General features: G+C 45.0%; 2 protein-coding genes across 2 annotated transcripts; both read left to right on the forward strand.

The window, feature by feature from the left end:
- Window positions 1–3590: 3590 nt before the first annotated feature.
- On the forward strand, window positions 3591–5187 carry zgc:112001 (uncharacterized protein LOC550384 homolog). The gene has a single exon (XM_057016492.1). It carries the CDS (start codon window positions 3810–3812, stop codon window positions 4647–4649), a length of 840 nt encoding a protein of 279 aa, XP_056872472.1. The 5' UTR covers window positions 3591–3809; the 3' UTR covers window positions 4650–5187.
- Window positions 5188–11520: 6333 nt separating this feature from the next.
- On the forward strand, window positions 11521–17058 carry LOC130515891 (G-protein coupled receptor family C group 6 member A). Its single transcript, XM_057016473.1, has 6 exons — window positions 11521–11755; window positions 12311–12602; window positions 14028–14870; window positions 14948–15163; window positions 15505–15622; window positions 15810–17058. Exons 1-6 carry the CDS (start codon window positions 11547–11549, stop codon window positions 16955–16957), a joined length of 2826 nt encoding a protein of 941 aa, XP_056872453.1. The 5' UTR covers window positions 11521–11546; the 3' UTR covers window positions 16958–17058.
- Window positions 17059–17156: the final 98 nt, after the last annotated feature.

Raw genomic sequence — 17156 nt, forward strand, 5'->3', positions numbered from 1 at the left:
CACCCCACTGGGTCATGGTTTCATCTCCTCTCCTCTCCTCTCCTCTCCTCTGCCCTCCTCTCCTCTCCCCTCCTCCTCATCAAGTAGACTAGTTATGCTGATTCTTGTGTAGTTTTTCTGCTCCCCCCCCCCTCCCCCCCCCCCCTTCTGTATTCATTTACAGGTATCGCAGCCTTCGGAGCTGCGTGATGACCTCCAGCCCTGCTGACCCACTCGGCCGGCGGCTTGTATAAATAGTGTATTTTTGTATGTATTTCTATGCTCTATGCCTCTCCTCTCCTCTCCTCTCCTCTCCTCTCCTCTCCTCTCCTCTCCTCTCCTCTCTCTCCTCTCCTCCTCTCCTCTCCTCTCCTCTCCTCTCCTCTCCTCTCCTCTCCTCTCCTCTCCTCTCCTCTCCTCTCCTCTCCTCTCCTCTCCTCTCCTCTCCTCTCCTCTCCTCTCCTCTCCTCTCCTCTCCTCTCCTCTCCTCTCCTCTCCTCTCCTCCTCTCTCCTCTCCTCTCCTCTCTCTCTACCCAGCCGGCCATCAGCAGGAGGGTCCCCCTACATGAGCCTGGTCCTGCTCAAGGTTTCTTCCTGTTAAAGGGGAGTTTTTCCTTGCCACTGTTGCTTGTCTGGGGTTAGGCCCTGGGATTCTGGAAAGCGCCTTGAAACCATTTTGATTGTATAAGATGCTATATAAATAAAGATTGATTGATTTGATTTGAAGTAGCCAACATAATGGGATTCCAAACTGTTTATTGCACATAAATACGCTCTGAGACATGCAAAGGTTCTTTATATTTGACACACTTTCTGAATAACAGTGTGCAGATAAAAATACCACTTGATATTAAAACAATTTTTACTTCATAAAACCTTCATTCTTGTTTCATTAGTATAAATTATCATCAGTAGATTTTATAATAACTATTTATTGTTATAATTGTATATATTATCAAATATTTATCTTATTTTGTCTTAATAAACTGGGGAAATCACTTTGACAGGAAAACTGACAGTTGGCTTTCTACATAGTTTCTTAAAACTGTCTCGTTTGCTGAGAACAAACCAAACCTTGAACATTTTTTCCTGTTAGGATTTAGCGTCTGGTCTTAAATTCCTGCAGCCCTCTAGCGCCACCAGCTGAATATAACTTGACACTGTTTGTAATATCCGCGCAGCCCCCGTCAGGCGCTTGAACACAGCCCCAGTTAATAAACCACAGCATTATACTGCGGAGGTAATAAACCTTTTTCCTTTTAACTTTTGAGCACTATTAAGGAAGAACATGTCTCTCCTACAGGAGCCTGCTGTTAAATTGAGGATTGATTAATTAGTCTCAGATTTTGCTACCTGTCTAATTGCCTCAGCAATTTGGAAAGTTCAACCGATTGATTCTGTCCTGCAACGCAGCATATCTATAAATCATGTTGTCATCACTCCTAATATCTCCTCCAATTCCATCTGCTCCAACTATCTGCACCTGCTTCACATGCCACACACACACACACACACACACACACACACACACACACACACACACACACACACCACACACACACACACACACACACACACACACACAGTAGCCATTTACTCATTGTACTCCTCCACGATCTCAATGTCCGAACATCCAGGGTTTGGACATTGAGATCGTGGAGGAGTACAAATACCTGGGTGTTCACCTCAACAATAAACTGGACTGGACTCACAACACAGACGCACTAGAAGGGCCAAAGTCGTCTCCATCTGCTGAGGAGACTGAGGTCCTTTGGAGTGTGCTTAGGACTTTTTATGGCTCTGTGGTGGCATCGGTGATCTTCTACGCTGTGGTCTGCTGGAGCTGTGGAAGCTCAGAGAGGGACAGGAAGAGACTCAACAAGCTGGTCAGACGGGCTGGCTCACTCCTGGACTGCTCTCTGGACTCCATTGATGAGGTGGGTGAGAGGAGGATGTTAGCCAAGCTGACATCAATTATGGACACCCCCTCTCACCCCCTACACAAGACTGTGGGGGCCTTAAGCAGCTCCTTCAGCAGCAGACTGTTACACCCATGGTGTAAAAAGGAACGTTACCGCAGGCCATTTATCCCAACTGCCGTCAGGTTGTATAACATTCACTATTCTTAATGTAGCACCAATAACCCATGGTTTGGCATATTTTTCTTTGCACTACTTAATCATACCTCCGGAATGTCTTATTTGCACATGTCTTACTTGCACCTTCATTTTTCTTCATATTGTCTGACATTCCTTTCTGTATATAATTTTTAATTTCTGTATATAATGTATAATGTACATAATATAAGAGTCTTTTTATTTTTTATCTTTTAGTACTATACTGTACTGTACACCACGGGCTACCGCTGTAACACGTGAATTTCCCCGATGTGGGATCGATATAGTTTTTCCTTATCCTTATCCCTAAACATGAAACTATGTAATTTACATCAAGAGCCGCCAGTGTTGGACACTTCATGGGGAAACACAGTTGATAAATTCATCAGCTCAGATTGGGGAAGGAAAACCTTAATTGGGGCATCTTCAGGAAACAGGGTGCTGGAATGATCTTTTTCTGTTCTTCTGTTCATATTTAGCAAACCCTGCGAACTATACACACCCATTTTAATGCTGAAGCTATTGTCTCCAGAGATAACTCTACCAATTTTGATAAGTGATTTAGTTGGAACTCTTCAGCGTTTCTATTACTGGTCCCTGGTTCTCTTGGAATCATCAGGACCAGAGAAAAGAGACACTGGAGATGTTGAGAGCTCCTCTTCAGGACCATCAAGGTCTTTCTTTAGAACTTTACAATCTTTAGAACGCAATAGCCAAGTGCGAAGACCTCAAATACTGAAATTATTCCGATATGACTTAATACCTTCATTTCTTTAAGAAGCAGACAGACAAATAGACATACATGTAAATGGTTGTGGCCTAAAGACAAGGAGATTTGAATATTTTATTTTCTGTACTGGCTCGCAGGTGACCGTTAACATAATCAGCATAATCTGCATTTAATCTGGATATTATTTGATTATGGCGTTAATAATATTACTCAGGGAGGCACAATTACCAATATTTGTCTTTCCCTTTGTGTAACTCTCAAGCAAGCTGTGGCAAAAGAAAACATTTTATAGGTGAGTTAGAGGACAGAATCCTGATTAAAGGATCCTCACAGAAAGAGACTAAATCCACAGAATTGATGTGATCAACTAATCTATTCCCAAGGAGATTAGAAGTAAACACAATGACCTCAGTTTTGGCTGAATTAAAAAGAAAATGTATGTCTCTGATTTTTGACAATGTCCTGTGTGTGTGTGTGTGTGTGTGTGTGTGTGTGTGTGTGTGTGTGTGTGTGTGTGTGTGTGTGTATTTGTGAGGGATTCATAGATTCATTAAATTCCCTATTAATCATTAAAATATTTTAGATCATTTCTCTATGTCATAGTAACTCATTAACTTTACTCTGGTAACTTTGTCTTACCCTTAAAGGTGAACTGTCATTGTAAATTTTGATGTAGTAGTTTTAGGCTCGCACCCAACTTCCCAAAATTCCTTTTTGTGTGTGGGCATTTCCGAGCGGAGAGTCCGCCCGAGCTGCGTTTTGCGCATGCGCGGGGCATGAGCACTGCAGAGGACCCTGCAGCTGGCTGCAGTCTGGAAGAATGTGCGTGTGTCAGAAGTGGGTGCAGACCGGGCAGAACTGTTAGCCCCGGCCTTATGTTGCAGAACCGCCTTTCTGGCTTGTGTCCGTTTCACCCAGTGCGGGTTGGACTAATGGCTTCTGAAGACTGAAGGTCACTGGCGAAGTGGCTCCCTTTGCCGCTATGGCCTCTGTAAGTGTCGCCTCGGCGGCTCCGAGCCTCGACAAGCGCTGGAAGTCCTTCTCGCTGCTCTTCTACCGCGCCGTCCGTGACCTGAAGCCGGTGTGGATGCTGGAGGAAATGCGGACTATGGAGGCATTTTACCAGGAGGATGACCTGAAGCAGAGGACTTACACCCCCTCGGAAGCGCTTCTTTACGCCATAGTTCACGACCATCAGCCGTACGCGCGGTTCCTCCTCGGCCGGTACCCAGAAGAGGCGCTAGCGAAGCCCAGCGAGCGCTTCTGGTGCTGCCCGTCCTCCGCCCCTCACCTCACCATGGCTGTCCGATATGACAGGTTCTGCATCCTCAGGCTCATTTTACATGAAAGTCGCGTACGTCTCCACACGGAAGACGTGCGGACGCTGTTGCACCTTGCCTGCGAGCTGCAGCGGCCCGAAGCGGTCGTCATTCTGCTGGGAAGCGGAGCCTCCCCGCAGGCTGTGGACCAGAACGGCTCGACCCCACTGGATGTCACCCTGGAAAAGCTCCGGGAGACGAGCAGCGGTTTGGCCACCCAGTGTCTGGACGTCTTGCTCATGTTCACCCCGAAGGTTCGCTTTAAAATGAGAGCAGCTCTGGAGGCAGAGCCGGGACTGTGGAGAGAGCTGCTGGGGGAGAACACCTTCGGTTACCTGGCCAAGAAAAGCCCAGCGCCTCTGGTTCTCATCGCCATGCAGACTGTGGTCAAACAGCTGAGCCCTGCGACCATCCTGGACAGCCTCCAGGAGCTGCCCATCCCGACCTCTCTGAAGCCGCCGGGTCTGCCTATGGCCCGGCGGGCAAGGCAGCAGCTGATATAGAGGGATGTGATGGTGCAGCAGCCAGGGAGGCTTTAACATAAACTGTTTATTTCAGGGCTGCGTAGTCGCATATAGTTCTTGTTTTTATTAATTTGCCACATGTGCCATCTTTATGTGGTTTCTTTGACTTCCTTCCTTTAACCCTAAAGCCGATTCACGTTTCTCTTTCAGATGAGAGTATTTCTACTTCTGATGTCACATTTATTTACTGTCTACTGGCTGTAGTTTAATACCAGTTTAATATAGCATGGTGGTTGATGCTGCTGCGTAGCAGATTCAGAGCACTGTGGTCTGCATCAGTCACGCCGCGGTAAGAACTGCTTTTCTTTCCTGAATCTGCTTGCATTCAGTGATAACTGGAAAAAAAGGATTAAATGAGTTACTTGAAATGAATTAACATTTGTGTTTATCTTAACTGGCACTGTAAACAGCCTTCATTAAAAGCTTTTTTGTTATTAACGATCAATGGCAAAGTAGCTACGGAGAGACGATTTGTTGAGCTCTAATAAACTCATTCAGAGCATTAAAAACTGAAAAATGCTGTTTCATGTTGAATTCTAACAGCTAGCACGTGTGTTTATGTCACAAACATCTGCCTGTAAATGTTTAGGCCTGACGTTTCAACTGCAACATTTATTCCCCTAAATGCATCTCTAATACAAATACCATCATCCTGCAGAGAGAACTTGCCATAAACTGGTATTTCCAGTTTTAAAAATCTATTGTATTTATCCTCCCCACTCACATATGCACAAAATATTTGTTCAGCCACTCCAGTCAATCAGAACTAGACTGAACTTGTTTGAACAATTAATTCAGTATATATTAACACTGGTTTAACCAGATCCATATATTCATATCTGAAAACTATCGTGAACCTTTGCATGGTGTGTTGAGCAGATTTAAAAGGGAACTAAAGAGACCTTTGCATAAATCTTATCTCAGATATATGTACGTCTGAGACTCATTTAAATATCAGCGCCTGTGTGAAACGAGGGCCGTGCTGTTCCAAGAGAGAGAGAAAAGCGTTCCATAAAGTAACGTCAGCTCATTTAAAATGAAATGATACTTTTCACTCATCTCAGTAATTCAGAGATTTACCTTTGACCTCCAATCAGGAGTTCTCATCATGGGTGACCCTGCCTTTGGGGTGTTTGTGCTGATGTGTATGAACTGCTTTGCAATCCATTTAACCTCTCCTTCATGAGTTAAGGTTTTCAGTTTCATGTCTTTGGGATGAGTTCCACTCTAGTTTTGCCATCAGTGTGTTTTTGGTTTACATTGGTCAGTTTAAATGTGGGGATTTTTTATTAACTATGAGTTATGTCCTATTTTTATTTTGTGGTTTGTTTGTATCGTCTCTGTTCTCCCTTCGCCTGTAAATTCCTCCTGTTCAGCCTCACCTGTGTGATGTTGTTTGCTTGCTTGTTCATGTCATTTTGTGTATCAGGTGTGTTTGTCTTTTCCAGCGCTGCATGATTTTGTTGTCCTATTTTTAGGTGTCTGTTGTTTTTTTTAATCACTCCTCACTGTCAGTAAGTTCCATTAAACTTATTCAGCCTTATTGGTCTGTATGTGGGCTCAAACAGCCTGAAACTAATGCCTCACTAATTATACTCATCAGACCAAAGAACCTTTTATTCTTGTTGTCTTTGGAGTTTTTCACTTTGCTTAAGGCAACTTTAAAAGAGATTCTTGTCTTTGTCGGTGAACACCCACTGGGAAAATTTGTTATAACAATCTCATTTGTGACACATTGTAACCTGGATTTCACCAGCCTAACCAGTGAGTAAATACACAAATGTAACACACTTCTTTTAAGCGAAACATGCTCCACGGATGCCCAACAGGGGGCGCTGTCCGCCAACATTTAACAAAGACATCCAAACGCTCCAACTGTTGCAACTATTACCCCCCACCCCAATAATGATACCAATAAAAATGATAATGATCACAGTAATAGCAATGACAAATACCATTACAGCATTTATAGGAGCTTGATACGGCCAAATAATTAGATATTCTAATTACTGTCTTTATTGTTTCACCTCTGATTTCTCTTTGAATAGGTCAGCTGAATGCAGCATTAACATCATCATTCAAAACAATGATGGCATAGGAAACAGGAAGAAGTATAATACTGTGAAACTGGGACTGCCTGAAAGATTACGACATGTACAACTACTTTCCCGAAGTCTTATTTGTGCAATCTGGGCTGATAACAGATCGTGTGACCAGTCTATAATCAATTTCAGTAGGTTCACCTGACTAGTTCTGGACCTCTTTTGCAGACTCAGACTTTCTTAATTACAGTATCAATCAATCAATCTTTATTTATATAGCATCTGTTATCTGTTTCTAGGTGTTTTCCAAAATCCCAGGGGCTGACCTCCAACAAGCAACAGTGGCAAGGAAAAACTCCCCTTTAACAGGAAGAAACCTTGAGCAGGACCAGGCTCATATAGGAGGACCCTCCTGCTGATGGCCAGCTGGGTATAAATAACGCTGGAAAGTCTCGCATCGAAGCAGAAGAACAATCTGGCATAGACTGAGAGTGCAGGGGAGGTTTGTAAGCAGGGCTGATTGGGAATAAGCTGCAGCTGTGCTTGCAGGTGAGTGGAGTTGAGCTGACGGGGTGGGAGTGGCTGGCAGGTAGAGTGGACCAGAGGCAGGGAGAGTGGAAAATTACTGGGGCAGAGGGACAGGAGGGAACTGGGAAAATGGGGCTGTGACAGAACCCCCTCTCAAGGGACGGCCCCTGACGTCCCAAAAACAAAGTCCAAGCTGAGCCAGGTGGGTGGAGGGGGGCCTGGAGGAGGGCTAAAATTCTTCTGAGGCCTCCGACTCAGCTTCCTCTTCGTCCTCGTTGCTGGATGCCTCGGACGACAGGAAGGACAGAGTCTCTAAACTGGCACCCCCACCAGCATTGGGGATCTTGGAGGGCTGGTCAGGGTGACAGCGATGGAACACGCGGATGAGCTGCGCATCCAGGATGTGACGGGCCAGGACCCATGACCTCTCCTCTGGGCCGTATCCCTCCCAGTCTACGAGATAGTGAAGACCCCTTCCACGGCGGCGGGAGCGCAGCAGGCAGCGAACTGTGAAGGCAGGACCCCCATCAATAATCCTGAAGCAGGCATCAATGGACATTCACGAACCGGCTTGACCCTCGAGACATGGAAGGTTGGGTGGATCCGCATGGTCCGGGGCAGCTTGAGTCTGACAGCTGCAGGGTTTATGACCTCCACCCTCAAGGGAAGGTCTCATGTCGAGAGCCATACCTTCTGGCCCACCTGGTACTTGGGAGCCTGGGAATGACGGCGGTTGGCGGCTGTCGAGTAACGGTCAGCAGCCTGTAGGAGAGCAGCCGTGGCCTGGGTCCAGGTCTGGCTGCAACGGTGGATGAAGGCCTTGACGGATGGACAGGATGGTTGTCGGACAGAAGCATGCGGATAGGCGTGGTCTGGTGAGTAACGGTCCCCAGGAGGGGCATCCAGGGCGCTGGCAGGAACGGAATGTGGTAAAGGAACCTGGTCGATACCCAGCTGGACGGCGAGCTCCTCGTCGATCAGGCTGACATCCACCCCAGAGTCTATGAAGGTGGCGAGGGTGTGAGAACCCCCCGCCAACAGGAGCCGGACGTGGAACAATGGCCATGGGCAGGGGGCAGAGTCTTGAGTCCGACTCAGAAGTACGCCCCCATTTACTGCTGAGCCTTCCCTTTTACTGGGCAACGAGAGACGAAGTGTCCGGCCTGGCCGCAGTAGAGGCAGAGGCAATGTTCCCTCTAAGCTGCGCGCTTGTGCAGTCGCGCACTGCTTGCACATACTCAGCGCACAAGAAAATCTATGCAGCGCACAAAATAAAATTCAACAGAAACGTATCAATTAATATCTAATTTTAGAACTGATATGATCTAGTTAATTAGACCAGTAATATTGTTTTCTGTACCATTTCGCAACGTAATTCAATGAGCGACAGCTGTCCAGCCAATAATCCGATACAGTTCACTTACGCTACGCAGCCAATCATAGCATTGACAGTGTTTGCGTATGTGCCCTGCCTTTACTCGCCGTGCACGTTAGCTAGCTAACAACAGTGCAGCGGAGTTAAGAGATGCAAATGCTAATCCCTTATCATGGCGAAACGAACGGGCAGAGACACATCCACTCATCAAGCCAAAGTAAAAAAAGAAATGCGGTTCTTTTAAGATGGAATGGCTGTCGGAGTATGTGCAAATAGAAGAACAAGCGGTGAAACTGAGTGACTCTTCCTATGGTTAAAGCAGGACTCTCATATAACATAGTACACATCTCATGAACAAGATTTTTGTCTTTTTCATTTTATGTGCTGCTGTCATTTGATTCTTTTAATAAGCCATGTAACTTGCTATGATCCAAGGTTTTGAACAAGCGTGATACTGGTGTGTGGCCACAGCGTACCCATCTGATGTTGCTCACAGTGGTCCTCGGTGTGCTCAGGGAGCTTGTGTGTCTGCTCAGACACATGAAAAATTAGAGGAAACATTGGGCAGAGGTTCCCCTGGCGTCGTCGCTCTCGCTCCTCAGGAGTCAGGCTGGTGCGTCCCACCTGCATGGGTTCGGCCCCCCCAGATGCAGGCTCTGTGAGCAGGTTGGGAGCGACTGGAGACCCTCGCAGGCGGGCGGAAAAATGGTGCTCCGCCCCTCCCCGGCGTAGTTCCCTTCTCCTTGCCTGGATGCGCCTGTCCAGCCTAGAAGTCAGCTCTATGAGTCCATCGAGGGAGGGTGGAAGATCATAGGAAACCAACGCATCCTTTATGTATGGTGCTAGCCCATTGCGGAAGGCGTCGCACTGGGCTGCTTGGTTCCAGTCACTAAGCCGGGCCTGGGTACGGAAGTCGATAGCGTAGTCAGCAACGGGGCGACTTCCTTGCTTCAAACTCATGAGTCCCCCGGTGGCCTCCGGGCCCAGAGAAACAGGCCCAAAAACCTTACGAAGCAGAGAAGGTCTGGAATGAGGAACAGGCCGGCGTGCCCCTCTCCCACTCTGCCATTCCCCACAGGCGTGCTCTGCCAGTCACGTGATTGATGATAAAGGCGACCTTCGCCGCCTCCGAGGCAAAGGTGTAGGGCTGCAGAGCAAACAGGATAGAACAGTTCGTAAGAAACGGATTGCAGCCCTCTGGGTCTCCGGAATAACGCTCTGGGGCTCCCACCCGGGGCTCTGGAGCAGTGCCTGGTGGGGGGGAACAGGAACCGGAGGAGGAGGAGCTGGAGCAGGAACAGGAGCGGCCGGTTGGGTCACTGAGACCGCCAGCTGTTGGACCTGGGTGATGTTAATGCCCGCTCCAGGGCCGACGCCGTCTGCCAAGCCTCAGCAGCATTGGAGGCTAGCTGGGCCTTGAATTGTTGGAGCCTCCCCTCCAGTTGGTCCAAGCGAGAATGAGGTGGTGACGAGTGTGCTGGGTCCATGTTTGGTCAGATTAGGACCCAAAAGCAGCACTCTGGAAAGCTGGACCGTGGTAATGACTTTTATTAGCACACGGGCAAACAGGAACTCAGGCAGACAAGGAAACACAGGAAATAGTCCGTTCTTCAGGCTCAGGGCCCGCACAAAGTCTATGGGTTGCAGGCTCGGGGAGTGGGTCGAGCAGAGCCGGAATGCGGAACCAAGGCGGAAGAACGTAAATCCTGCAGTTCTGCTTACAGTGGGCAGTAGTGACAGAAAGGGGCTTACAGGAGAGGAGGTTGACGATGTAGCGGAGCAGACTGGGGACGAGCAGCAGCGAAGTCGGGGCCAGGCGGAGAAGTCAAAACCAGGTGAGCAGACAGGAACCAGAAACGCTGAGGCAGAAGTCGTAGTCAGGGGCAGAAAGCAGGTAGGTTGTCCAGGGAACAGGCGAGGCAGGCAGAACGAAGACAGGCAGGGTCGGTAACAGATAATCCGGCAGGCAAGGAAATAACGCTGGAAAGTCTCGCATCGACGCAGAAGAACAATCTATCAAAGACTGAGAGTGCAGGGGAGGCTTATAAGCAGGGCTGGTTGGGAATAAGCTGCAGCTGTGCTTGCAGGTGAGTGGAGTTGAGCTGATGGGGTGGGAGTGGCTGGCAGGTAAAGTGGAGCAGAGGCAGGGAGAGTGGAAAATTACTGGGGCAGAGGGACAGGAGGGAACTGGGGGAATGGGGCTGTGACACCTCCTACCACCTTCTTCCCTCACAGACTGCCTTCATGAATTAAACTCCTTGTTCACTAATTCCCTTGAATTACGTATTGATAAAACAGCTCCTTGGCACCTATTTTCTGTCACTTCAAGAGTTTGGGTGTCATTCCAGTCGCGGCATCAGTCACGCAACATTAATCATCTTGCTTCCTTCCCAACATACCTCCAGCATCCTTGTTCCCTCTCGCCACTTCTCTTCTTGAGCATTTTTCCTCCCTCCTTTAGTCTGTCAGCGTTCAGCGGCTCTGGAACTTATGACCCTGTGATATTGCCTTTCTCCCTCTTTTCACTCACAGACCTATAACTCATATGTTTAGGTTAGAATAGTCTATTTAATTTCAGATGCAAATCCTTTCTTCTTTCTAGGCCACTTTAATGTTTTGTGCTGCTTTTAGTCTCCTGTTTATTGTGCTTTATGTAGATTGTCTGACTGTCTCACGGTCTGATCCTTTACTCTGTCCTTGAGTGTTCTGAAATGACCTTCAGAAAAATCCTGACTCCTTATCACCATGTTTACTTTGTTTGAAAACATTTCCACTTCCTCCTGCATCTGTCAAAATGTCCCGAGGACAATTTATGGAACTCTATCAGCCGTACAAAAACAGGTTTTAGTTTGTTTTATTAGCACCTCCCAAATTCCACCATAAGTTGACAAAGGTGTCCCCACATGAAGAGCTTTGTTCACATCCCTAAAGATGCAGGCAGGTCTGGTGTCACGCAGCCTTCTTTTGTCCCTGATAGTGCTGAGCAGCATCACTGCTCACGGGGATGGGGTCAACTCTGCACATTGTAACTGTGGGGCCCAGGCCCCTGGGGACATTGAGATAGGTTTCATCTGGCCAATCCATTATAAAGTGAATAACATTCAGGATCGAATAAGACCAGAACTCTTCACTTGCTCTTTGTAAGTATTGTCATTATTTTATATTTTTTCACTTAATTGCAACCTCTACCTCCACTTAAGTAACATTTTTTTCAAACTAGGTTATTTCACAATTAAAAACCGAAAGTACGAAAAAAGAGCAATAATTACACATTTATTCAATGGAACCAATGCAGTTTTTAAACAATATATACATACGAGATATGCCAATGTCAACATTCAAAAGCATATTTAATATTTTCATTATTTTCTGTCGAAAGTCTCACAAAGGTCAGTCATAAATTTTCACTCATTTATTTTTGTGAATGCATTCAGGATGATTTAGATTTAGTCTTTATATCTTTTTGTTGGTTTCATATTATTCATAAACTTGTCCCTTTATTTAGGAGTAAATGTGTATATTTAAGTAACTAAGGATGTGGCACAAATTTAAAGAAGGATTGGAATGAAAGTAAACTAGTCTAAAAACACTGTAAGATGGAGTATTCACTCAAAATGATCCATTTAGGGGAAAATGCAGCCTTTTATATTTGACCACAGTATTTATTACAGTAATTACTTTTGTTCCATTTTCAGTTTTGACCTGGAGTCATTCATGACGTCTTTAGGTGCGATTTATGAAATTGAGGCGATAAACGCAGCAGGATTGCTCCCAGGAGTGCGTCTTGGATACCTGATGTGTGACACGTGCTCACATGCCAGCAAAGCTCTGCAGAGTGTGGAGCACATGCTCTCAATACACCATTCTCCGACTGCCACATGTGGCTACATCGACTTCAGGCCCAAGGTCAAGATGTTTTTGGGAGCGTTGCATTCAGAAGTGGCCGTCACTGTGTCCAGACTGCTGAACGTGTACATGGTACCCCTGGTAAGTGACAAAGACTGTACTTAGTATTTAATGTTGCGCCTCTGATCTCTGCTAGTACTCAGCTGGTGAACATACATGATAAACATAGCTTCACAAATTATGTATCCACAACATTTAATAGCACATTTCTGGAGGCAGATGTTCACTGCTTGCTGTTATTTTCGCTTCATTCTGCTTTAAAAAAAAAAAAAAATCTCTATCTGGATTTTCTTTATTGTTATTACACAAATGATGATTAAGTATTTTATATTCTAAATTACTAAATTCTAAATTACTCTTGTGTGTTATACATGCAGTTATGAACATTCAACTTGTGAAAATTTGACATTTGGTTGAAAATGTTGGTCCTTAAGTAGTACCATAGTGTCTGAAATAATATGTTGTTGATAATGCCATAATCCTCTCCTTAAGGCAAGTCAAGCATACCTTTGCACAAAGCTTTATCATGGCAAGTTGAAGTTGTTTGCGTTGCATATATGACTATTGACTCTTCTGCATTAATATCTGGCTCAAAGGGAAAATATTAGAATTTGTGGATTACATAAATTTGATACTAAAACTAGTCATTCAGAGTCATCAGATAGTTATCAGTAGTAGTAAAACTAGTACAAGCTGTGATGCCTTTTGGTTAAAGGTAGTAATTAAGTCATGAGAAAACAACTTAAGTAAATAGTTACACAAATGAGTTTATGAATAAGTAAGTAAAAATGTTTAAAAAAATTCATTTAGGATTTTGAACTGAGTTGAATCTCAGGTTTTGGTATGTTTTGTATATGAAAAGCATGAACAAGTGAGCGCTCTTACCCGAAAACTACCTTGGGAATTCTGGTGGTAACATTGGCAATAGTGTTTCTAAAAGTTAAGATGAGAAAAGCAACTAATGTTCACGCTGAATGTGACTAAAAGCACTTGTGAAACTTTCGTCTTTAAGTGTCAATGTGTGCAGTAAACACTTGGATACAAGTTGAAAGTATTTGACTGTTAAGGTGAAATGTATTGTAAATGTAAGCGAGACTAATTGTTAAGTATGTTGTTCTGTATTAGCCAGTAATTTATTTTACTTTTTCTGTACATTTCAGTTACGAAATACCACTTGCCAAAGATGTTCAGTAAAAGTACACCTTGTTCAGAGATCTTTTGGGTTTGTTCGCTGGCTATCTAGCCTCATATGTTACTTGGTGTGAGGACAGCACACAGGCAGTAGAGGTCAATGTAGTGTTTTCAGTTTTTCCTTGCAGCATAATTCAGATTGTTATATGAGCTGTTTCAGCTTAATGTGCGAGATTAGATGATCTCTGTGTTACATTTCTACAGTGGAGATTGATCATAATTATATGGGTCAAACTGGGTCCAAAAGCTTCTCTGAATTTTTATTCGTGCAAGTTCTGCATATTTAACTTTGCTCATATATTTCCTGATTTTCAGATGAGTAGTGCTTCATCCTCACCTAAACTGAGCGATAAGATCCACTACCCAGTTTTCTTGCGAACTGTCCCCAGTGACAAACACCAGATGAAAGCAATAGCAAAACTGATGAATTACTACGGTTGGCACTGGGTTGGAATTGTCTACGAGGATGGAGAATATGGAAGAGGAGCGTTCCAGAGCTTTTTAGATGATGCTGCAGACAGTAACGTGTGCTTGGCCTACCAGGAGATGCTTCCACATTCTGAAAATCCTTCATATTCATTACAATACATCCAACGCGTTAGCCAGCAAATCATTTCCTCCAGTGCCCAGGTGGTATTGCTGATTCTCAGGCCAGAGCTGGTGGAGGCCCTGTTTAAGGAAATGATCCGGACCCACACAACAAGGACATGGATCTCCAGCGAAGCCTGGTCCCAAAGTTCCCTGGTGTCCAAGATGGAGGGCATTAACATGGTGGGAGACATTTTGGGCCTGACCTTTATTTCGCATAAGAGCAAAGCATTTGACAATTATCTCACAAATCTCATAGCAACACCAGGAGGGAACAACAGCTTCATTGAAGAATACAAAAACCTGAGATTCAACTGCACCCCAGAATGCTTCTCAGTTAAGCCCCCACCCCACTGCCCCCCACCTCAGCTCTTGAAAATCAAATCTCCTAATGCATGCAATATGGAAGATCCACACACTCAGAATGACGCCTATCTTGTAAATTATCTGGACACCAGCAGCGCTCTAGCCAGCAGAGAAGCAGTGTGGGCCTTGGCATACGCTCTTCAGAAGCTGCTGAAGTGCAACAGCTCCATGTGTTCAGGAGAACTGAACTTCCCACCTTGGAAGGTAGATCTCCATACGAAAAAAGACCATTTTCTGGCTACTACATTGGGATTAACTAACATTCTTCTCTCGCTTCACAGCTTCTTGAAGAACTGAAGAAGGTTAAGTTCACCTTTGAAAACAATACTTTATTTTTTGATGAAAATGGTGATTTTGTCAGTGGCTATGACTTGATCTGGTGGGAAGTGGATGGAAACCACAGGAGCTTTCAGAAAATTGGAAAATATGCCGTCCTTGATAAGCAAGTAAGACTCACTGTCCAGAATGTCACCTGGATTTCAACAGGAAACACCACAGTAAGACCCACTCATTCATTCTTCTTCTTATTATTACTAGTATCATTAATGACAACAACCATAACAATAACAACAACAATAATAATATAAGCTGACAGTTATATTGTTATACTGCTTTCATGCACACACACACACACACACACACATTAAGGGTCAGGTGTGGTGTAATGCAGTATAAACTAAATAAACTATAAAATGGAAATGAGAATGATGCATAATGCAAAATAGTGCACATTTTCATGCATTAAAACAATGTTGTCACGCTTACCATGACCTTTTAGGTACTGTGACATTGCTTTGCCGCCCTGATGTACCTCTGGGTACTCTTGTTTTGCTCCCAGGCCCCTCAGTCTCGATGTTCAAAGAGATGCCCTCCAGGCTCGATAAAGAAGATTCTGAACGTTTCCTGCTGTTACACTTGCAACCCCTGTCATGACGGGACATATGCGGACAAATGGGGTATGTCTGTTTTATATACTGATGCTCTGTTTGATTTTACTGTCCATTCCCGCTCACATCAGGTCTCATTCTAACGAGGGTGTGCTAATTTTAGCCTAATGTCGGGATGATTTGGGACAAATCAAATTAACTTAAGATGACTATGGAGTCCTTTAACTCCTGTAAATCTGTCATTTTTCCCTAATAGATCTTGTTGACTGCAAAAAATGCCCTAACGGAACATGGTCCCTTAAGGGATGGAATCACTGTGAGCCAAGGTGGGAGTCCTACCTCAAATGGAGTGATCCTTATCCCATCACCCTGACAACAGCGGCGAGCTTTGGGATCTTACTTTTGATTGTCATCTTGATAATCTTCTTAGTGCACAGAGACTCTCCACCAATGAAACGAGCTGAGGTTAGACTGTCTTGTGTGATGATAGTTGGTCTGGCAGTCAGTTTTGCGAGCGTCATTTGCTTCATGGGTAAGCCCACAGTGTATCTTTGTTGTGCACGTCACCTGATGTATGCGATGGGCTTTACCCTGTGCGTGTCCTGCATTCTAGTCAAGGCCTTCCGTTTCTTTCTGGCCTTCCTTCCCTTTGGACAGATGACAAACAGGCAACTACACAAACTTTACAACCCCCCTGTGATTGTCACCATCATTACTGCTCTACAAGTGATCATCTGCCTTCTCTGGATGATCTTTGATTCTCCATATGTTGAAGGCAGTCCTCCGTCCCCGCAAAGTATGAAGAAAATCCTTCAGTGTCGCGAGGGCGCCACGTACATTGGTTATGGAATTATGTTGGGCTACATAGGTCTGTTAGCACTTATTGGATTCCTCCTGGCCTTCAAGAGCCGTAAAGTTCCCCATGAATTCAGTGAAACGGGCTACATCATTTTCAGCATGCTGATGTATTTGTTTGTGTGGGTGTGTTTTATCCCTGTTTACATCACCAACCATGAAGAAGGAACAGCTGTGCAGGCTTCTGCTATCCTTGTCTCAACCTATGGCATCATCTTCTGTCATTTTTTACCCAAGTGCTATGAAGCACTTCGGAAGATAAAAATTGAAACAATGGAGACGATTGTGGAAAGGAGCTTAAGTCTTACATCAGACTCGACAACAGACATGTTCGACCCTCAAATGACCATATCCACGCAGAGGACGGACAGCTTCTCCAATTTAAGTACAACAACTATATTGGGGATGTCAGGATACAGCAGTAAGGATAATGCTGCTGCCTCAGGTTTAGTTCTGACACCAGTGCCTAGAGAAGGGGGCTATTTTCCTTTTTTCTCTAATAAGAAGGGACCAAAACTCACAAAGAGATGTAGAAGTATATCCCTCTGAATTCTTTGGTCAAAGTAAATCCCTTTTTTTTCTTGTTTTTGTACTGGAAGCACTGTAAAGTTGCCCACTACACCTAAACTATGAATGAATTGTGAAAGTGACTAATGTGGTTGCTGTCTGTTTGTCAAACCCTAACCGTCTGTCCAAGACATGGTCCAACAAAATCTGCACAACTGTGCGTCTTTAGGCGCTGCCTGAT

The sequence above is a fragment of the Takifugu flavidus genome, chromosome 19 (genome assembly GCF_003711565.1).
Source record: "Takifugu flavidus isolate HTHZ2018 chromosome 19, ASM371156v2, whole genome shotgun sequence".
Lineage (NCBI taxonomy): Eukaryota > Metazoa > Chordata > Actinopteri > Tetraodontiformes > Tetraodontidae > Takifugu > Takifugu flavidus.

Coding starts and splice junctions, on each gene's coding strand:
- zgc:112001 (XM_057016492.1), top strand. CDS start 3,810: ATGGCCTCTGTAAGTGTCGCCTCGGCGGCTCCGAGCCTCGACAAGCGC.
- LOC130515891 (XM_057016473.1), top strand. CDS start 11,547: ATGCAGGCAGGTCTGGTGTCACGCAGCCTTCTTTTGTCCCTGATAGTG. Junction 12,603..14,027: donor ACGTGTACATGGTACCCCTG/GTAAGTGACAAA, acceptor CCTGATTTTCAG/ATGAGTAGTGCTTCATCCTC. Junction 15,623..15,809: donor GACATATGCGGACAAATGGG/GTATGTCTGTTT, acceptor TTTCCCTAATAG/ATCTTGTTGACTGCAAAAAA.